Here is a 22713-nt window from a genome sequence, read left to right as displayed (position 1 = left end):
TGGCAGCTCACTCAAAGATGAGTGTCAGATACCCGACCTACCAGTGAATACAACTACATCTACACACAGATCCCATAGAAAGCTGACAGACATTAGAAATACAAGATCTAAAAAGAGAAATGAAGGCAGTCTCTGAGCACACATGGAGATGAACAAGCACATAGCTACTCTACACACTGTGTATGAAGTACAGGGCACAATTCACAAGAGTGTTCTCACCTCACTGGTAACTGCCAAGCAAATGTCACGAAGCCTTGAAAGCAGGACTTCTGAATGGGACCCAGCCAGGAGTTTGATGCTGACCAGTCCCTTCTCCTTCATCTCCCTGAAAGGCAAGTACCAAAAAGATGGATTTTTCTCTCCACCCAAGAACTAGGCAGCACCCTCTGAAATTACCAGGCTGGCAGCTCAGTCAAACAATGGGAGGTGCTTTTCAAGGAGTACTTAATGAAATTGTGGAGCTCCTTCCTGCAGGATGTTGTTGCTGTCAAAAGCATACACAAATCCAAGAGACAAATAGAGGGGTTTCAGTGTCTTCATTTGTGGCTCTTTTACAAGACAGCCTTTCTGAAATGTCTGGCCTATGGAGTCCCTATGTCACGGTCTCCTAGAAGCTGTGAGACTGGGTCATGCTCCTGTTTCTTGTCACCTCCCTATACCTGTCCCTAAGACACAATCCCCTTGGGCAGTTATTGGGGCATTTTCCTTCTTTTTCATCCCCAGCAGGCAGTTCAGCAATAAAAGTCTGCACTGGCACTCTGGAGCTCAGTTTCCATGCTACAATCCAGGCTTGTTTCTCACTCACTCCACTCCACCTCCACATTCCCCAGAAAAGGAGCAGCAGGGTGTCCCATAAGATTCCACGCCTGGGAAAGAACAGTTGAAACTCTGCCTTTTCCCAGAATCCCCTACCAAAAACAATGCCCACTACAGCAACATGTTATTTAAGAGGTGTATACAACTCTGTCTCTCAGCACTTGCTCTAGGCAGCCCTGAGCTACAGGAAGGTGTGTGAGGCATCAGGGCTGCAGCACAGGGCTGGTGACCGATCCCATGGGCACCCCTGAGAGTCACCGGGACCCCCCACACCTGCAGAAGCTCTCTTGTACCTCAAAGGGCACCAAACAAAAAGGGGGAAGAGGAAGCAGAAGAGAATTGCAAAGCAAATGTGACTGCACAAAGAGATGCATGGTGGCAGATTTTTCATGCTTATCCCATTGTGAATGGAGTCCGTACCCCTGTGTGAATGAAGCATCCAACAGTGAGTTTATGCTAACCCCGATATCGCAACCAATATCACCAAAAACTTAACCAGCATCACCTAACATTCGTAGGGTTATCACCTCTGGGCCTCCTTCTCTCTGTGTCTAATTGTGGGACACATGTTGAGTATTGGCAAAACACCTCCAGCCCATATGAAGCAGTGAGAAGAAAAAAGTTGAATTCAAAAAGTCCAAGATTCCTAGAGGGTTTCATTGCTTTCTCCTTCCCTTCTGCCATGAGCCTTTCAGGAGTAAAGACAGGCTGGGGATTTGAAAGCACAAATCAGTCCATTTCTCAGAAAGAGTGACTCCCTGGAGCTGCTTCTGGGACTCACATGCAGGAGGTCACAGGGAGACCCTGTCACCTGCCATTGCTGTCAGCACTGGGAGCAGAGAGAAATCTTACTCAGTCCCACTGGGCCAGTGCCCCAAGGCACCCAAATCTCTACACTCAAAACTGCTGCCATCCTGCTGCTGCCTTCAGCCAGCAAATCATCTCATCCCACAGCTTCCTCTCTTCCCTCAAGACTTCCTTTGCAGCTCCATGGAGCAGCAGGCAAAGCGAGGGAGCAGCACAGAGCGGCAGCAGCTGGAGCACAGCTGCAGACCGAGGCCAAGCAAAGGCTGCTCTCAAATCTTGATCCTCTCACTGCTCTGGAGTGGTTTCAGCAGAGTCCTTTGCCCTCTGGGCTGTCGGGGCTCAGAGGCACTGGCAAGATCCACTTGTAAGCTTCCTTAACGCTAAGAGGGAGACAGAGTGACCGGGGCCTTTCTTACCAGTCATCGCTGCCCAGCCAGGAGAGTGCCTGGAGCAAGGACTGCTGTGGGTCAGCAGAGGCTGTGTCCTTGTGCCCACGCTCACGGAGCAGCTCCTGTCGGCGCTCGGCACCAGTGGCCGTCTGCGAGGTCACTGTGAGGAGAGGGTCAGCCCTGAGCGCTGCAGCCCCAGGCAAGGCACCCCGCCATGGAGCGGCCTGCAGCCCCAGCTCCCAGCCAGGCTTCCATGTGCTGCAAACTGGCACTGCCTCACACACCTCCCTGCTGTCTGCCTCCTTGGGCTCCTTGCTTTCTCCCAGCCCCCCCAGCTGGGCACAGCTCCAGGCTAAACCTGACCATTGCCCACACAGTGCCAGCTCCCAAGTGCCACAGGTAGCACAGCCAGCGGCAGGTTCCTGAGGCCGCAGAGCTCCCACTCCCTGCCAGACAGGGACGACCAGTGGGAATGGCTACACCTAGAGGGAACCCCCCAGGGGCCTCTCTTGTCCCAGCGCCCTCATTTCCCCCAGCCCTGAGGACTGAGGCACTCTGCAACTCCCTGAGGAAATTCCTGCAGCTGCCCTGCCACAGCACCAAGCCAAGCCGGAACAACCCAGGCTAAATTCTGGTCAGTTCTCAACGTGGAAGTAGCATCAGTAGAAAAGAGCATTCCAATTATTATTCCTTGCTCCCTTCTTTTTATCTCACCCTAGTTGGGATGATAGCACAGGCAACCTTGGAGCACCAGGCAGCCCCTCCTGACTGTCACCTCCTACCAGCAGCCACTGTGTTTGGCTGCAGTGACACAGGAGGCTCTGCTTGTTTCCTCTTGGAATTGCAGGCCATGGGATGGTGGCAGCCAGGAGCCATTGATCGCTTCAGGGAGCAGCAGCACGACTGTACCAAGGCACTGACTGCCATGCAGAGACAACCCTTACTAGGATAGCAGAAAAGCTGGCTGCAGACCCAGACAGCAGCACAGGCAGAGGGCCCCGATGGGGAGTGGTCAACTGATGGTGGTGGTACTCGTAGGTGCACAGTGAGCACACCCTGGCACACTGCCCCCAGCTCCTCTCTGCACTTACAGCTGTCTCCTGGCACCAGCGCTGTAGTTTGGATTATCAGGATGGACAAAAGCCCGAGCTTAGGCCTTTACCTCTACTTTATTCAGCTCAACTTTCCAATGCATCTCTAAGAACCGACTACGGCAAGACAACCAAGCTGGAGGAACTCAAAAGTGGATTTGGTGCTCATTCCCGGACAGGCTATTGACCAAAGAGCCCAGTTGTGCTGGCTGAGGCAGGAGGCACTTTGTGCTCCTTTTGCAAGGAAATAACTATATGGGAAAAAGCTGCCACAGAGCAGACTTACCTGAGGAGTTGCATGGGACACTGCCTTCCTCTTGGATGATGGGCATAGTGGGCAGTAAGGGCATCTTGTCCTGCTTCCTCAAGACCTTCTTCTTCAAGGCATTACCAGGGTGTTTTCTCTGCACACTGGAAGCTGTGCCATTGACAGCTGCTTGGCTGAGGCCTGCAGGGACCAAAGAGGAGCTTGTAAGTGGAGGGTGCTGGACAGGGTCACTATGGAAAGGGCCAGAAAATTTGCTGGAGCTGGGTAACATCTCTGTGTTATCCCAAAGAACTTCAAGTAGAACACTGGCACGCTAGTATGGGACAAGGATCATACAATCACCCAGGAAAACCTACAACAATTTTGGTGGGAAGGCCCCTTTAACCACCATCTAGTCCAACCCCTGGGAAACGGAACATCTTCATCTGGATCAGGTTCCTCAGAGCCCCATGTAAACTGGCCTTGAACACCTTCATAGATAAATCAACAACAGCTTCTCTGGAAAAACCCTTGCAGCATTTCATTGCCTTCATTATAAAATAAATTCTACCTAATATCTAATCTAAATCTACCTTCTTCCAGTTTAAAAATCAAACTGCAGTGATGCTTCCCCTAAGAAACAAGGAGAAGCCAGTGTTGCTATGCTTTCGTTTTCCTGTTTCAGAGGCAGGCTGGGCAAGTTCCCAAAAGAAAGTGCAGATAAGCTTGGGTGGTGCCCTGGGGCTGAGTGCTGCCCCCGAAGGTCCCTGCTGCCGCCCTCGGGGCAGCGCACACAGCGCTGCAGCCAGAGCCCCTCAGCCGGGATTCACTGGGGAATGCTGCTTGCTCCTGGGGCTACAACAGAAGCACTGCCTCAGGGCTTCAGCACAGCTCTACAGTGCCAGCTCCTTGGAGGGGAGTGGCTCGAGAAGGATCTCTGGTCTTTTCATCAGAAGGTGCTGAATTTGGTTTCTTCCAGGTTGCACCTTGGTGGAAAAGCATTCTTCTGCATTCACATTGCCTGGAAGCTGCTCTTCAGAACAGAGTCTGAAGGGCAGGCGACTTTCCAAGACTGAATTTTCTACTCTGAAAGATTTTAGAGGTGAAGGTGGGAAGCTGATACTCTGTTACTAAGTGAGGCCATGGGCAAGACAATTAATGCCTCTGTGTTTTTCTCTGCAAAATGGAAATCATTCCTATGCAGGTTTCCACTCAGATGCAAGTGCAACAGCCCCCCAGTCTGATTGCAACACTGTGCAGAGGGTAAGGAAGAGCTCAAAAAGGACCAGCAGTGTAGACACCACTTACTTGCTTCAGCTGCATCCCTGGGCTCAACTCTCAGTGGAGGCAGCTTTAAGGATGATAAAATTTCATTCCTCTTCTTCATCTCATTCTCAAAAATCTCAGTTTTCTTCTGCTCTAACTTCTTTTCAGCCAACTTGCACAATGAAGAACGAACCTAGTTGCAATGGAAATACATCACAGACTGTAAGCAGAGACACACAAACCAGGCACATCATCTCATTGGGAGCATAGAGTCCACAGAGTGCCACAGACATTAATCCAGCTCCATATGCATTCCAATAGTTTCAGGAGAATGTCTCCCATCCTCACCTTGGCAATTATACACAGTGAGGTGGAACACTTTAGTGCCACAGCCTTACTCTGCTCCAACTGTGACAGGAAACCCTACTTGAAACATGGAAGTCATAGGAATGCTCCAAGACAAAGGAAGAGCTCCCATGAGCAGGCAGTTCAGCTCCTACAGGCCAGGGCAGGAGAATAAAAGCCATGTGCATTATGCAGCAAGGAGGGGTAATTGGCTGATGCTTAACACTTATGGCCAGGAAGTGCAGCTGTTTGTCACTTCCTGGCTTCTGAAGGACTCAGCTCTGAAGGACTCTCAACGACTTGGTCTCTGAGACCAGGAGACCAAAAGGAGGAGGGAGTCATGTGAAAACAATTTGGAGGAACATGGATATTAAGGAGCAGAAAATGTGAGAATGAGAGGGCTGTGAGATACAGCCAGAAAGGTAACCAGGAGACATCAATCTGTCCCGTTTTTATTTTGAAGCCTTGCTTATACTCAACGTTAGCATCTTTGCTTCTCTGCTTCTGAGGGTGCCCTTTGCCCACATTCACTGGTTTACAGTTTGCTCTGCCAATCAGAACTTCTCTAAAATGGCCTTTGCATATAAAGAATGCTTCGGGCATGACCTTGGCACCATCTCCATGCAGTGACTTTGGCACCACTGGAAGTAGCCAAGCAATTGCTCAGTAGCCATCAAATATATTCCCAAGACAATCCCCAACCCCCAAGAGTGGAGGATCATGGTTTTCAGAGGCATTTTGGGCCAAGCACTAAACAGCCACTGGAATGGAAGTCTGCTCATCCCTGTTCTTATCCCTTACCTTTCCAAAGCCCTCTCTCAGGTCTCTGTCACTTGTTAGACCAGGACTGCTGGGATGATCCATCTCCTTGAGCTGGCTCAGTGGGAGGCCTAGTACTGGAAGCAAAGGTTCCTGTAAATCTCTGGCACACTTCAATTGCCCAAAAATGTCATGCTTGGCAACAGGCAAGACAGGTTCCAGATTACAGAGCTCTAACAGGGCACAGAGATGGTGCATGAGAGCAGCAAGCTACATATGCCTAGACCCTCTCCCAGTGGATGGGCTCCTGGAAGGAGACATGACATTACTCTGTGGGCCAGCAGACTGAAACCTGCTGCCTCAGCCCCTGGATGCTGGAGAGCCTCTGTGTTTGATAGAGAAGGGCAGAGATGGAGATTGCTCTTGACAGAGATTCTTATCTGCCCTTATGCTGATTTTAGTAAACATCTTTCTGGTTCCTAAAAGTAGTCCCAGGTTCTAAACCTGTATGCTTTCAGATCAACATTTTGGGGCACCAGGGAACCCAGAGCCCTGTGCTTCCCAGCAATGGCTCAGCTGCACATGCAGCCTCCTGCTCCTCTCCCTGCCCCACAGCTCAGCAGCCCTACAGCTCCACGGGGCACTGGCAGCAGCACAGCTCATGGCAGGGGGCACCTGCAGGGCACAACTGCTCCCTGGCAATGTGCACAGGCTCTCCAGGCTGGCACAAGACCCTTCCTCCCACCAGAGAGCGGCCCAGCTCCCACCTTACCTCTGTGGGAGGCTGAGCCATGCTGGTCCGTCCCCTTGTCCTCCTCCCTGGCAGTGACCCTGGGGACAGCGCTGCTCAGCTGCCTCTGCCGGGGCTCCTGGGCCAAGGCCCCCTGAGCCGGCCGGGAGCCCACACCTCCATTCCCAACGCTGGGCTTCCGCATGCAGGTCTCCAATCTGAGCAATTCATCGTTTTTCCTTGGGAGCAGAGGCATCCCAGCTCCTGTCACACACCAAGAGCTCTTTCCCTTCATCCTCTGGTTTTGTGTCATAGACTCAGAAGGATCTGTAGATCAAGTACAGGCAAAGAAGTGAGTTAATTGAACTCACTCCTTTACAATCAACTCATCTAATGGGTAGCGAAATCAAACTTTATTTTTTTGACTGCAAACATTTGTTGTTTCTTTATTTTTCATGAATCTAGCATAATTTGAATTTCTCTGAACAATGTGGAGCTGGCAAGCCAGGAGAGATGGGTTCTATGCCTGTTGCCTCCCCACTACTCCAGGAATCATTTCCTTCCAAAGAGTTGGAAACTCACACTGGTCTCTGGAATTTGACACTGTCTAGGAAGTGATTGTTTGCCAATCCTGTAATCAGGGCCATTGTTTCTGTAACTCCCACTCAATTCTATTTTAGGTTTTACACTTCTGTGTTTTCTTTATTTCTCTTTCAAACAAAGGAATTGCTGGTACACAAACTTTGGCACCACATGTTAGATGCAAAAGAAGCTTTGCTTTCCCAATTAGATGTCCTCAGGAATATGCAAGCCCCTCACTGAAGGGAATAAAGAGATCATCCAGAAGTTTCACTTTTGTTCTACTTCACTCTTGGAGGACTTTATTCCCTACCTTCTTTCCTGCAGAAACACCCAAGCCCAACATAGATATGACCTGTCTCAAAACATTTCTGATCACGGCCGATACTGACAAATTAGATTTTGTCTAATGGCAGGTCATTCTCAAATACTCTCCAACACAGCTCTTAGAACTATTTCTTTACATGGCTTCACAGGGGATAAAATCATGTAGCAGCCAAGCAGTAGGGGAAGAATAAGTGCCTCATACCAAGATTTTATTTCCCTTGTAGGATGTCAGGACAATTACAAAACTACAACCGGTAAGGGTTAATGCTATAGCTAATTTCTAGTCCAGAATAAATCCAGCAAAAATGTCACCTTACTTATTGAGCAATACTTCTCCCTAGCTGCATTAAGCATTCCAGCTGCATATCACCAATTAAGGAGTCATTCCAAAGGGCCTCTGCCCAGGATTTGGCAGAACTAATCCTGAGCAAAGGGGCCTGGGCATCTGATCCCTTTTTCTGCATCAGCACAACTGTTTCTTCAAATCTCATCTCTCCTATCATGACATGCCCCAAAATGGCAAAGGAACAACAACAACAGGCTTTGCTGGAGGCTTTCAACTCAAAGGCATTGGCTGGCACAGACGCACCAGAGACCGCATTTTGTCTGGCACAATTCTACTTGTCAGGGATCAGGCAAGGCAGGGACAGGGGGACAAGGCAGAAGGCATCTCCTCCCCCAGCCTCAGCCTGCAACACTGACACAGGCAGAGGCAGTGGGGCAAGAGATTTGCCATGGTGAACCTGCCATAGGTGGCTTTGGGCTTGTGCTGTCAGAGGATGACAAACTCAGACCCTGCATATGCTGCATCCATTTGGAATTGTCCTTCTCCTGAAATGCAAAATTCAACAGGATTTTCTGTCATAGGAGGTTTCCTGATTTCCCCCTGTGCAAAACCAGGCGGTGTCCATGAATCTGCCTTAGATCTCAAAGAGTCCAGCTGAGAAATTGCCCAAAGGAAAGGTTTTCTCCTTGAAGGGCAGGAGGAAGGAAAGGGAACATTTCTCATTTCCTGCTAAATGAGGATTTCCTTCTTTTTCTCTCCTAATTGAAACACTACAAAAGCTGCAGGGAGATAAAATCCAAATGCAGGATGGAGAAGAATGTTTTCTTTTCCCACACTACAATACCAGTGCCCCAAAGTACCACTCTAGCTCCTGCCACTCAACACTTCACAATGCAGGAATTTTCATTGTACCACCGGAGCGCACTCCCAGTAACTGGGCTCTGGGACAGTCCACTGAGGCCATCAAGGAATTGAAACAAATTTAAAGAAATTCTTAAAACCATGGTTCATAACCAAGTTTTCAAGATGTCACCTCTGATTCAATATGCCAATGGTCATTTTAGGACCGACATGCCCTGTACCTACCTGCATGTTCAGACTTCTCTTTGATGCTGCCGCTCGGTCTTGGCCTTGAGAAAGGGAGAACAAAAGCACATATGAGGAGGGAGAAAGAGAAGGGAGGGAAGAGGTGTAGCATGAGAGGAGGCAATCTTTCCTAGCTTGTTCACTCTGATGAAGGAGGAAATGCAAGAGACATCAAGCCAACAAGATGCAAAGCTGATTAGTTGTCCTTAAGCTTTCAGTTGCTGCAGTCAGACAGAGCTGGCCAAGCTCCAGCTGAAACACAGCAGTCATTCTCCAACTTGCATCATAACTCCCCAATTGTGGTGTCTCTCCTTTTGAAACCTGGGGGGCTCCTACAGCCTCTCTGAAGCAGCAAAGGTTGCTAAGCTGAGACACGAGTCTGTATGGAGGGCAGCTACTTTGGTTCTGCTGACAAAGCTTGGCTTTGCCTGCTCATGCCTTGCGCTGGTGCCAGTCTCGTGCTACATGTGGTCAGAGCACTGGAGTGTTCTGAGAAGGATATTCCACCTCCTTGCTTTTTGAATAAGAAAACTACTTTTTCCAACTCAGCTGATAGCCAAGGATATTCAGATTGCACTTTCAAAGCCCTACCTAAGCTCTTCAATAGGAATGATACTCCTGAGTCCTTCTTTCTTCTTATTTATCCTTCTTTCTAATTCAGATAAGCATGACAGCTACATTTTATCACACATTTCCAAACCAATCTTTCCATCAGGTACAGTGCTAGAACTCTTCTCTAGCACCATGACCTCTTGGATTTTGAATCCAGGCCTCAATATTAAACACTGATTAAATCGTACATCTATAACCCAAAACTTCCCTGGAATCTCAGTTCACAGTGGAGGCCAAGGAAGATAGAAGTTATGCCTGACATTGTCTTTGGGATCCCTTCCCTTCCAAACAGATGCCAACCCACAGAGATGTCCAGAATCTGACAATAACTCCCAGGAGGTAATTGCTTTCCTAAGCTAGATTTCATGGCCTTTCTATTTGCAACTCCCACTGAGTTCTGGATTGGGTTTTATGTGCTGTTTATATTTCTCTTTACAACAAAGGAATGTTGTAACATGAACAACAGCACCCCGTGTTAAAAGTAAAAAAAGCAATACTAGAATTCGCAGACCCCTCTCCAGCAGCCAATATTTCTACAAGCATATGCTTGTGGGTGCTGAAGGTGGCAGTCACGGATTATAGTATTCTATCATCTTCAGGAGACAGACCCATGCAATACAGTTCCCAAATGACACCACAAACATTACAGAGGGAATCAATACCAAGCCCAGCAGAGGACCCATCTTCAGATGCTTTTAAGCCCTGCCTCCTCTTCCCCACCACCACCACCTCTGCCCTTGTGACATGCGGTGTGGGGTTTGACATGGAGCTGGATCATCACGGATGGGCCAAATGGTGAATACACAGAGGTTTCCCTAAGTACATGGGAGAGAGCTGACTGTGCAAAGGAACCTCACAAGATGGCAAGAGGGAGCTGAACAGCAGAGTGGAGCAGCAGACACCTTGGCTTACCTCATCTCCTGGGACTCTTGGACATCCAGCTGCACAGAGCTGAGCAGAGACCCTGCAGCACTGCCAACACGGGGACTGACTGCCTTGGGTATAGGGGGGATCAAAGGCAGTCCCCATGACCCCTTCTTCATATCCACACCTCTGGGATACAGCAAGGATGCCTGGAAAGGGAGGTACACAGTGCTCAAATATAGCATCCAGCCTTGCCCTCATTCATGACTCAAGACAGTTACACATGCCCTGACAGGAAAAGTCAATATCATATATAGCAGATTGTCCTAGGAAGGGGAAGGGTGGCATAGGAAAGGGAATTGGTGAGGGAGAGACCATCCCAGCAGGAATCCACATGGTTGGCATCAGCATGTTCTGCAGTGCCACTGCCTCCACTGGCCTTTTGGATGGTATGGGAATGGGTTCAGATCACTGTTCTCTCCCTGTCTCTTAGGCACCTCACAGCCAGTGCTGATCACCAACCAAGTCTCCACAAAGCCATTCTGCAGGATGTCAGAACCTGCTTTTCTCAAGCCCCTCAATTCTTCTGCTGCTGCCCTTCCCTCTTACAGTTGCCCAGCAGCCTTTCAGCCCAGAAGCTGCTGAGCTCTCGCGATGCTCCGTGCTCTCCAGCTCCCACACCTCCATCATCTCAGGCTCACTGGCATTTAGGAAGTTCAGCAGAGCTCCCTGCCCTGCTGCTCTCTGCAAGGTCTCTGCTTGCCCAAGTTGCTCCAGGGCCCCCATGCCATGACCAGGAAGGAGGGTGGAGGTAGGAGGGGCAGGTGCACACCATTCTTTAAGTGTCCCTTCCTTTCTGGCACAACTAAAGCCCCAAATCAAGTCCTCTTCAAACTATAGTTAAAGGACCACATCCTGTCAGGGATACACTGGGCCCTTCCTCAGCAAGGCTGGAATCAAGTACATCAGCCTTTGATTGGACATTCTGTTTGCCAGACCTGTTGCTCATTTGCCTCCTCCTGCACCCCATGGCAAACCCAGAACAACTGCAGGTGCTGGTCCTGCTGCAAAGGCAATCGTGAGCCTGGGCTTGGGGCTGCTCTCCCCATGGCCACCTCCCATCCCTTCCCTCTGGACAAAGCCATGCCACAGCACACAGCTGCCCAGAAGCTGAAGAAATCTAGAAATAGCATCAGAGACAACTGTGTAGGAGGCCATGGCTGTACAACTCAAACGCTGTGACAACCTGGAACTGACTTTGCAGGACTGCCTGTTCCAGCAAACTCCTTTTTCCATCCCCACCAGACAGAGCTGATGGAAACCACCACCAAGACATAGACATGGTTCACAGATACCCGTGGGTTACTGAATGCAGGAGGATTGCTTAGCTGGAGCAGACAACTTTAGCAGCGCTGCCTTCTTGTTGGTGTTTTCTCAGCTACAAGACAAAGGAGCAACCATGACAGAACCCAGAAATCATTCAAAGCCCTCTCCTGCTATAGATACACAGTGAGGACTTGAAATCTGCACTACACACCCATTTGCAAAGACAGCCTGAAGTGCAGAGTCCAGCTGAGACCTTCCTTTACTCAGGGGTTTCCCTTGCCTCACACCATAGGAAAAAGTCTCAAAACTCTGCCTGCAGCACATAATCTGAAAATCTATCACATGGACTTATCTTGGTCTTCTTACCTTATGCATTTTTCCCTCTGAATCCAGCTCCTGCTTGTTCTTACTGTCACTGGTGCTGCTGCCATTTTTCCCTCCCTCCTGCTCCACACTGCAGATTTTAATTGGTTTAGAAGAAGGAGAGCTCTTCTGGATGGGAGGCAACAGTTTAGAAGGAGGGAGCATGGAGGGAGATGGCCGGAACAACTTGGAAAACATGAACCTAGTCAGGCCTGCAATGTGGAGACATAAAATAGAACAGAGGCTGAGATGCAAAGCTAAAGCATCTAAAGCTCCATATACCATGGAACACATTTCCTCAAAACTTCTAAACAGCTGCACAGGGAAACATGCACGTAACAGCAGCCACGTGAGGCAGGCCAGGGGCACACCCTGAGCCACTTCGCAGAGTAACCAGGGGAACTCCATGGCTTCTGGGCTGCTCTGGGACAGCAGGGAGCCCTGTGCTTCCCAGCAATGGCTCAGCTGCACATGCAGCCTCCTGCTCCTCTCCCTGCCCCACAGCTCAGCAGCCCTACAGCTCCACGGGGCACTGGCAGCAGCACAGCTCATGGCAGGGGGCACCTGCAGGGCACAACTGCTCCCTGGCAATGTGCACAGGCTCTCCAGGCTGGCACAAGACCCTTCCTCCCACCACAGAGCGGCCCAGCTCCCACCTTACCTCGGTGGGAGGCTGAGCCATGCTCACAAGGGAACAAGTGAGTTAGGTGAACTCCCACCTGTAGAACCAATATATCTAATGGATGAGGCAACCAAGGGGTCTTTTTAGTTATTCAGAAAATTGCTTTGCTTTTATTTTTCAGGAAATTAGTATCACTTTAATTACTCTGAACAGTATGGTGCTAGCAAGCCAGGAAAGAGAGCTTCTACTGCATTGCTTATGTGTTTCTCATTGCCACCCCACTACTTAGGGATCTCTTTCCTTCCAAACAGCTGGCAACCCACAGTGGTCTCCAGAATTTGACAATTACACCTAGGAAATCATTCCTTTCCAAAGCTAGATTTCATGGCACTTGTTTCTGTAACACCCACTCAGTTCTGGGTTGGCATTTGTTGGTTGCCTTTATTTCCTTTTGCAACAAAGGAAGGGCAGGCTCATGAATGATGGCAACCCACATTAGAGGTAAAAGATGCTTTGCCCTCCCCATTGCTTGTCCCCAGTATTCAAGGAGCCCATATCTGTAGGGGACACACTGGCTTGCAAACATTCTGTTTTTGCGAAGCTTTATTGCTTCATGGGTTTTGCTTCATGGGTTTTTTCCCTGCATTCTTTCCTGCAGAGAACCCAAAACCCAACATAAGACCTACATCCAAACATTTCTGATCATTGCAGTTAAAAACAATTCCAAATTCGCTTGGTAGAAATGGCATAGGGCAGATCATCAAAAGAAGACCTTGCATAAATCTGTATTTCTTTATCCCTGTAGATGGAACAGGTCATTTGTAAAAGCACACCAGATAAGGAGTAATGATACAGCTCATTTCCACTCCAGAACTAATCCAGCAAAAATGTCTCCTTACTTATTGAGCAATACTTCTCCCTAGCTGCATTAAGCATTCCAACTGCATATCACCAATTAAGGAGTCATTCCAAAGGGCATCTGCCCAGGATTTGGCAGAACTAACCCAGAGCAAAGGGGCCTGGGCATCTGATCCCTTTTTCTGCATCAGCACAACTATTTCTTCAAATCTCAACTCTCCTATCATGACATGCCCCAAAATGGCAAAGGAACAACAACAGGCTTTGATGGAGGCTTTCAACTCAAAGGCATTGGCTGGCACAGATGCACCAGAGACCGCATTTTGTCTGGCACAATTCTACTTGTCAGGGATCAGGCAAGGCAGGGACAGGGGGACAAGGCAGAAGGCATCTCCTCCCCCAGCCTCAGCCTGCAACACTGACACAGGCAGAGGCAGTGGGGCAAGAGATTTGCCATGGTGAACCTGCCATAGGTGGCTTTGGGCTTGTGCTGTCAGAGGATGACAAACTCAGACCCTGCATATGCTGCATCCATTTGGAATTGTCCTTCTCCAAAACTGGAAAATTCAAAAGGACTTTCTCTCACAGGAGGGTTCCCTATTTCTCCCAGTGAAAAACCAGGCAATTTCCATGACTTTCCTTCCGATCTCAAAGGGTTCAGCTCAGAATATACCCCAAGTTAAAGTCTTCTCCTTCAAGGGCAGGAGGAAGGAGTGGGAATATTTCTCATTTCCTGCTAAATGCTTTCTTTTTTTGGTTCTAATTGCAACACTAGAAAGGCTTCAGGGAGATAAAAGGCAGGCAAAGAATGGAGAGGAATGTTTTGTTTCCTGCAATGCATTTCCAGGGCCTCAAGATACCACTCCAGCTTATGCCACCTAAGACTTCACATTAGAGGAGTTTTCAGAGCATCCCCGGAGCATAATCCCAGTGACTGGGCTCTGGGACAGTCCACTGAGGCCATCAAGGAATTGAAACAAATTTAAAGAAATTCTTAAAACCATGGTTCATAACCAAGTTTTCAAGATGTCACCTCTGATTCAATATGCCAATGGTCATTTTAGGACCGACATGCCCTGTACCTACCTGCATGTTCAGACTTCTCTTTGATGCTGCCGCTCGGTCTTGGCCTTGAGAAAGGGAGAACAAAAGCACATATGAGGAGGGAGAAAGAGAAGGGAGGGAAGAGGTGTAGCATGAGAGGAGGCAATCTTTCCTAGCTTGTTCACTCTGATGAAGGAGGAAATGCAAGAGACATCAAGCCAACAAGATGCAAAGCTGATTAATTGTCCTTAAGCTTTCAGTTGCTGCAGTCAGACAGAGCTGGCCAAGCTCCAGCTGAAACACAGCAGTCATTCTCCAACTTGCATCATAACTCCCCAATTGTGGTGTCTCTCCTTTTGAAACCTGGGGGGCTCCTACAGCCTCTCTGAAGCAGCAAAGGTTGCTAAGCTGAGACACGAGTCTGTATGGAGGGCAGCTACTTTGGTTCTGCTGACAAAGCTTGGCTTTGCCTGCTCATGCCTTGCGCTGGTGCCAGTCTCGTGCTACATGTGGTCAGAGCACTGGAGTGTTCTGAGAAGGATATTCCACCTCCTTGATCTTCCAAGAAGGAAAAGGCCTTTTCCAACTCAGCTGATAGCCAAGGATATTCAGATTGCACTTTTAAAGCCCTACCTAAGCTTTTCAATAGGAATGATATTTCTGTGACTCATTCATTATTGTAATCACTCGGATAAGCTTGACAGCTACATTTCCTCAAACATATCCAAGCCAATATCTTTCCATCAGGTACCATCCTATAAAACTTCTTTAGAACCTTTCCCTCTTTGATTTTAAGGCAAGATCTAAGCATTAAACATTGATTGGCTTACACATCTATAACCCAAACTTCTCTGGGAGCTCATTTCAGACCGGAGGCCAAGAAACAGACAAGTCACACAGCATGTTTACAGAGGCAGCACCTGACTGTCCAGACACCTCTCCAGCAGCTAATATTTGGCAAAACGTAATTTTTGCGTGCTGAACTTGAGACTCAAGGATCACAGTATTCTATCATCTTCAGGAGACAGACCCATGCAATACAGTTCCCAAATGACACCACAAACATTACAGAGGGAATCAATATCAAGCCCAGCAGAGGACCCATCTTCAGATGCTTTTAAGCCCTGCCTCCTCTTCCCCACCACCACCACCTCTCTGCCCTTGTGACATGAGGTGTGGGGTTTGACATGGAGCTGGATCATCACAGATGGGCCAAATGGTGAATACACAGAGGTTTGCCTAAATACATGGGAGACAGCTGACTGTGCAAAGGAACCTCACAAGATAGCAAAAGGGAGCTGAATTGCAGAGGGGAGCAGCAGACACCTTGGCTTACCTCATCTCCTGGGACTCTTGGACATCCAGCTGCACAGAGCTGAGCAGAGACCCTGCAGCACTGCCAACACGGGGACTGACTGCCTTGGGTATAGGGGGGATCAAAGGCAGCCCCAATGACCCCTTCTTCATATCCCCACCTCTGGGATACAGCAAGGATGCCTGGAAAGAGTGGTACACAGTGCTCAAATGTAGCATCCAGCCTTGCCCTCATTCATGACTCAAGACAGTTACACATGCCCTGACAGGAAAAGTCAATATCATATATAGCAGATTGTCCTAGGAAGGGGAAGGGCGGCATAGGAAAGAGAATTGCTGAGGGAGAGACCATCTCCCAAATTTGCCACCTCTCTCTTCCTGCTCATTTGTCTGCAATTGCAGCTACACTCCCAGCAGGAATCCACATGGTTGGCATCAGCATGTTCTGCAGTGCCACTGCCTCCACTGGCCTTTTGGATGGTATGGGAATGGGTTTAGACCACTGTTCTCTCCCTGCCCCTTAGGCACCTCACAGCCAGTGCTGATCACCAACCAAGTCTCCACAAAGCCATTCTGCAGGATGTCAGAACCTGCTTTTCTCAAGCCCCTCAATTCTTCTGCTGCTGCCCTTCCCTCTTACAGTTGCCCAGCAGCCTTTCAGCCCAGAAGCTGCTGAGCTCTCGCGATGCTCCGTGCTCTCCAGCTCCCACACCTCCATCATCTCAGGCTCACTGGCATTTAGGAAGTTCAGCAGAGCTCCCTGCCCTGCTGCTCTCTGCAAGGTCTCTACTTGCCCAAGTTGCTCCAGGGCCCCCATGCCATGACCAGGAAGGAGGGTGGAGGTAGGAGGGGCAGGTGCACACCATTCTTTAAGTGTCCCTTCCTTTCTGGCACAACTAAAGCCCCAAATCAAGTCCTCTTCAAACTACAGTTAAAGGACCACATCCTGTCAGGGATACACTGGGCCCTTCCTCAGCAAGGCTGGAATCAAGTACATCAGCCTTTGATTGGACATTCTGTTTGCCAGAGCTGTTGCTCATTTGCCTCCTCCTGCACCCCATGGCAAACCCAGAACAACTGCAGGTGCTGGCCCTGCTGCAAAGGCAATCGTGTGCCTGGGCTTGGGGCTGCTCTCCCCATGGCCACCTCCCATCCCTTCTCTCTGGACAAAGCCATGCCACAGCACACAGCTGCCCAGAAGCTGAAGAAATCTAGAAATAGCATCAGAGACAACTGTGTAGAAGGCCATGGCTGCACAGCTCAAAAAGCTGCGTCAACCTGGAACTGACTTTGCAGGACTGCCTGTTCCAGCAAACTCCTTTTTCCATCCCCACCAGACAGAGCTGATGGAAACCACCACCAAGACATGGTTCACATATACCCATGGGTTACTGAATGCAGGAGGATTGCTTAGCTGGAGCAGACAACTTTAGCAGCGCTGCCTTCTTGTTGGTGTTTCCTCAGCTACAAGACAGAGGAGCAACCATGACAGAGCCCAGAAACCTTTCAAAGCCCTCTCCTGCTATAGATACACAGTGAGGACTTGAAATCTGCACTACACACCCATTGCAAAGACAGCCTGAAGTGCAGAGTCCAGCTGAGATCCTACTTTGCTCACCTTCTTCCTTAGGCTCACACCACAGTTAATGGTCTCCGATCTCTGCTTACCAGACATTAACTAAAAATCTGCCACACAGGACTTATCTTGGTTGCCTTACCTTATGTGCTTTTCCCTCTGAATCCTGGTCCCGGTTGTTTCTAATATTGTCCTCCTTGTAGCCAGTGCCATTTTTCCCATTGTCCCGCTCTCCTCTGGACATCATATTTGACTTGGTTGAAGGAGAGCCCTTCTGGATGGGAGGCAATGGCTTGGAGGGAAGGAGCATAGAAGGATTTGCCAGGGAAAACCTCTTGGCAAGAGGGTAGCCAGTCAGGCCTGCAAAGTGGAGACACAAAATGTAACAAGAGGCTGCAAAGCAAAACAAAAGCATCTGAAGCTCCATGTTTCATGGGACACATTTCCGGGAAACTTTCCTGGAAAATAGCTTCAAAAGGAAACCTGCTCCTGCCATCAGCCCCTTGAGGCAGGCCAGGGGCACACCCTGAGCCACTTCCACAGAGCTCCCAGGGGAACTCCCTGGCCTCTGGGCTGCTCTGGGACAGCAGGGAGCCCAGAGCCCTGTGCTTCCCAGCAATGGCTCAGCTGCACATGCAGCCTCCTGCTCCTCTCCCTGCCCCACAGCTCAGCAGCCCTACAGCTCCACGGGGCACTGGCAGCAGCACAGCTCATGGCAGGGGGCACCTGCAGGGCACAACTGCTCCCTGGCAATGTGCACAGGCTCTCCAGGCTGGCACAAGACCCTTCCTCCCACCAGAGAGCGGCCCAGCTCCCACCTTACCTCTGTGGGAGGCTGAGCCAGCCTCACAAGGGATGAACTCATTTAGGTGAAGTCCCATCTTTATCATAAACACGTCTAATGGGTGGGGCATTTGCAGGATTCTTGAACTTTGGAGAAAATTTCTTAGGTTTCATTTCTCAAGGACCTAGCCTGTGAACTATTCCTCTGAACACTATTGAGTTACCATGGCTGAACAGAAAGTTGGATGGCTCCAATGGGAAGAGGGGAAAAAAACTCCTTCTCTAGTGTGGCTTCTGTGAACACCCAATAAAGACCCACACAGCTGTGACTGCTGTTTCTGCAAACTACAAAGAGCTCTCAGCAAGCAGGCAGGACTTGCTGGCGTTTTCATAGCACCTTAATATCATTCTCAGTGTTACACCCAATTAGCAAGCAGAGGAAGAACAGGAAATTTATCTGTTGTGAGACCTGACATTGGTGGCAAACAAAGGAACAGAACTTGCGTCTCATGACCGTGTCCAGTTTGTGGTCAGCTGTGGCCACAGTCCCTGTCCTGACTGAAAGTTTGAGTGATTTGGCTACTGTGAAAAGAAGAGGACGCTAATGACAAAACATAATGAGTAAGCTAATGAGAAAATGTTGTGATGCCAGGGCTGTCCTGGCAAGATCACCTGTAGCTCACAGCCACCAACTCTGACACAGAGCCAGAACTGACCACCATGGACCAATTTTCCCGGAAATCTGGTGGAATTTGTCTCCATTTGACTCGGGCCTTTCAGCTCCTTTCTATCCTCACCTTTTCCTTCCGTGGTCTTTCCTTTTCCAGTAAAATCCATCTTTGAACCCGTGCTTCTGTCTCGCAGAAGTACCTGGGGTTGAATTTGGGAACTGTCTCGGAGCAGACGGCGATAGGAGCCCGGTCCCCAGCCCTAGAACAAGGTGGGGTGACTCCAATCGCCAGCAGTCGGCACAGACAGGCAGAGCCAGACGTGTCTCCTGCCACTGTGTCCGTGTCAACCACAACCTTCACAGCCCCTTGCGGGGCTGCCCCTTTGTGACGCGCTGGCCCGTGGTTCTCTCGTTTCCATGGCCAGAGCCCCCACCCCAGCTCCATCCCTTTCCCTTCCCTTCCCTTCCCTTCCCAAGGGCAGCCAGCCCTGGGCCCGGCCAGGCCAGGTCGGAGGGTTTGGCACTGTCTAGGAAGTAGCTGCTTTCCTAAGCTGCTTTTCAAGGCCTTTATTTCTGTAATTCCCACTCCGTTCTGCCTTGCAGCTTGTTGGTTGCGGATTTTGATTACTTCTCTTCACAACAAATAAAGTGGTGCCTTCCCCTCAGCAGCCCTGGGGATGTTCCTATGTGAAGCCATCTGTCTCACACGGTTTTAGACAATTTAAAACAGAACACTATGGATAAGCCGTCTCCTCTAAAGTGTTCCAACAATCCCGTTTCCAGCAAGAGGAAGTGAACAGTAAGAGATAAAGGTGGAAAAAAGGCCTGCCTCACCGCCCACACGGCCTGGGGGAGAGACAGCTGGGCCCCGATATGGCAAGGGCCCCAACCTCGGCTGCTGGGCAAAGGAAAAGGAAAACCACCAGCCCACCACTAACATTACGTACAGCAAACGCCAAAAAACAACCTTACAACCAAAAAACTCATCTCTGCTTTCTGGCCGGGCCCTACAATCCCAGCCTGGCCCCAGCGCAGCCTTAGAAGGCTCCTTATGGTAAAGAGCTCCGGCCGCCCCACCTAAAAACAATCACAGAACCCTCTCCTGCCCCGGCAAAATATTAACTTTTTCACTGCCCAAAATATGACTTTACAAATACTTTATTCTCTGTCCTGTGGAAAAAAAAACAGAGAACCAAAATGATAATATGTACAAAAACAGCACAAAAAACACCAAAATCAAAGTATGAGAAGAGTCAAGTCTCAGCTGAGGGAAGGAAGACATAGACTGAAATTCTTCCCTTTTTTTTATGCTACAGAAAAGCAACCCTTGTTTCCCTATAACACATAAAAAAATATGGGGTGGATTAAAGATTCTAACTCTAGATGTAAGAAGAAGCGTTGGTGTTAAAATAAACCAATGTTAAAATTGCTGTAAGTGCCCTAGGTTTAAATAGTGAAAAAACCCCTGCTTCTCCCTAGGGAAGAAGAAGAAAAACACCCTCTATTTTTAAAAGTGGAGTAAGCTTTTGTTTCAACTATTATAATCCTTTAAGTGTGCCTCATAAGTTGATATGGTCCTCAGTATTAGTTATGAATTAAAATGTTAGTTGAGAAAAAAAATATTACATAATCACCAGATCTCTATCCTCCCTGACGGCTAAACACTAGAACAGCAAGACCACCTAAAAATGGTTTCTTATGAAAAATCTCTATAGGCTGAAGAATCTCCTCTCTGAAAGAAACAAGTAAATGACTATTTTAGAAAAGGTAAACTAACTGAGTTGTTCTTTGTATGCTGTCAATGCAAAAAAAACAAATGTGTGGAAAGAAGAAGAGTAGTCTGAAGTTTTATTCTAATTTTTCTTCTTCTTTTTTCCCCTATAGTTTCTGGTAATAAAGTTTGTCTTTGTACCATTTAAAGCTAAGCCTGTTTTATCTTCCTCCTAATCCTATCTCACAACTAAAAACGTTCAAATTAACAATCCAAAACCACTACACTAAAGCAGTATCTCCACCCAAACTCAAACTGAACCCAAAACACCCCACTGTGGAGACCCTAAAAGGCATTCCCTAGTTAGGAAGACACGAGAGGCTTCTCTCATAGCAAGCCCTGTTCTGTCATGCCAATGTAGCCCTGTTCTGTTCCCTGGGCCAGCCCCCTGCCCTCTCCCTGTCTCTCAGTTTTTCGGTCACTCCCACCCTGTTTCCCTGTTGGCTCCCATGCCCTAACCCCACCTTTGTGCCACCCCCATGTCCCCTGGTAAGTGCTCCCTGATGCTCCCCCTGCCCAGGACACCCATCTGCTTCAACCTGGACCCTCACCCCGACGTTCCCCTTTGTCTTTGCCTCTGACCCTGGACTATCCACGCAGTGGCTGAAATAAACATCTCCGTGGATCCCATACAAAGGCCCTTGCTGCTCCTTTACCTGCAACCATCTTAACAGCTATCCAGGCTACAACACCTGGGGAGACAAAGGAGACAAGAAGGATGTCCCAGCTCCCAACATTTCCTTTATCCCTACAGTAGCTGTACTCCAATTACTGCATACGAGAGTTTTACTTGATCCCTTTAATGCCAAGGGACCATGAAGGACTTGAACCTTGTTCAAGTCCAGCCTTGCCTGCCTATTTTGGAGTGGAGGGCAAAGACGCAGACAACTTTGGGCGGGGGTAGAGCTGAAATTGCATTTTGCTGCTTCTGATTTCCTCCCTGCTTTTGCAGCAGAGGGACATCTTTGTCCCTGCAAACCACTCCCCTTTCCAAGTGAAATGTGGGCCTGGCTACCAACTCCAGGTTCTTGAAGAGACTGCTGCGGTTGGCAACAGGAATTGTTGCTGAACTTTTTGTGTTACTTAAACCCCCCCCACCAATTCCACCAAGTGGATGAGGAAAGAGGCAAAGAGATTTCGGTGGAAGAAGGGAGGCCAAAAGCTTGAAAAAAGGATGAAAGAAATGCTCCGATGATGATGATGATGTTAGTAACAAGAATGATTTATTTTTGGCAGCAAATGAACACCCGCTGCCGTCCAGCCCTCCCAGACTGGCAGGTCGAGCGGTGCCGTTTCCATGGCATGAGCTGCTGGTAGCCTGGGGACAGAAACCAGAAAGCCACGGTCAGTGGCAGCAGGCTCCTGTCCCCCCTGTCCCACCATAGCCTATACTCAGGCCAGGCTGCTGGCTGTGCTCAGAGCCCAAACCTCCCAGCCCATTCCCTCCTTGTTAGAGGAGAGCAGCGTGGCAGGACACGCTCCACCTCTTCTGCTCAAGCATGGCACAACAACCTCCTCAGCAGCTGCAAGAGCGACATTCTCGTGTGCCTGCTGCCATTTGCCCTAAGCCCTTCTGCCACCCGAGCTGTGGAACCGGGTACCCACCTCTGGAGACCTGCTGCCAGGAGAGGAGCCGATCCCACACAAGGTCCTCATCCTTTTGCAGGGGACATCCACACCGTGGACCCTCCCCGGGTAGCACCTGCATGGGATGCACTCCAGGGACGGTACCGGTGCTTCTCCATCTGGTCTGGACACAAGCTGCAATCTTTCTGGAAAAAACAAAGAACAATTGCATGAAAGTCATTTCAAAACAAGACCTGGAAACAAGAAAAAGCACCAAAGGTTGTCACCGTTTCACGGGCCTGGGGAAGGTCTGACCGCTCTTTATGATACTAAAATCTCTCCAGTGGTGGGGAAAAACCCTACCTTTCCCACCTGTATGCCCACCCCTTCCTCAAGGGCCTGCAAAGCAGAGCAGCTGGGCCATGGCTAAAGAACCCGTCCCCCTCTGCTGCTCCCTATCCACACGGATGCATGCTTTTGTCAGGCCGGATGCCCCCACCCCAGCCTGTGCCATGCTGGCAGGAAGAAGCTGTCAGCGAGGCCAGGAGCCGGCTCCCCTTCCACAACATCCATCCCCTGCCCCACCAAAAAGCAGCTGAGCAGTTGGCAGAAAGAT

General features: G+C 49.3%; 1 protein-coding gene across 1 annotated transcript in view; it reads right to left on the bottom strand.

The window, feature by feature from the left end:
- The window catches only part of LOC134042025 (serine/threonine-protein kinase pim-1-like), a gene marked incomplete at its 3' end in the record, with an annotated part of 31876 nt that extends 14322 nt beyond the window's left edge, over positions 1 to 17554 (bottom strand). The window contains exon 1 of the mRNA XM_062489099.1: positions 17450 to 17554. Within this exon, the coding sequence (XP_062345083.1) occupies positions 17450 to 17554 (105 nt within the window). The remainder of the gene's footprint in view (positions 1 to 17449) is intronic.
- Positions 17555 to 22713: the final 5159 nt, after the last annotated feature.

The sequence above is a fragment of the Cinclus cinclus genome, chromosome 3 (genome assembly GCF_963662255.1).
Source record: "Cinclus cinclus chromosome 3, bCinCin1.1, whole genome shotgun sequence".
NCBI lineage: Eukaryota > Metazoa > Chordata > Aves > Passeriformes > Cinclidae > Cinclus > Cinclus cinclus.
Note: the sequence above shows the minus strand (reverse complement) of the source record. Positions and strands in the feature narration are given on the sequence as shown.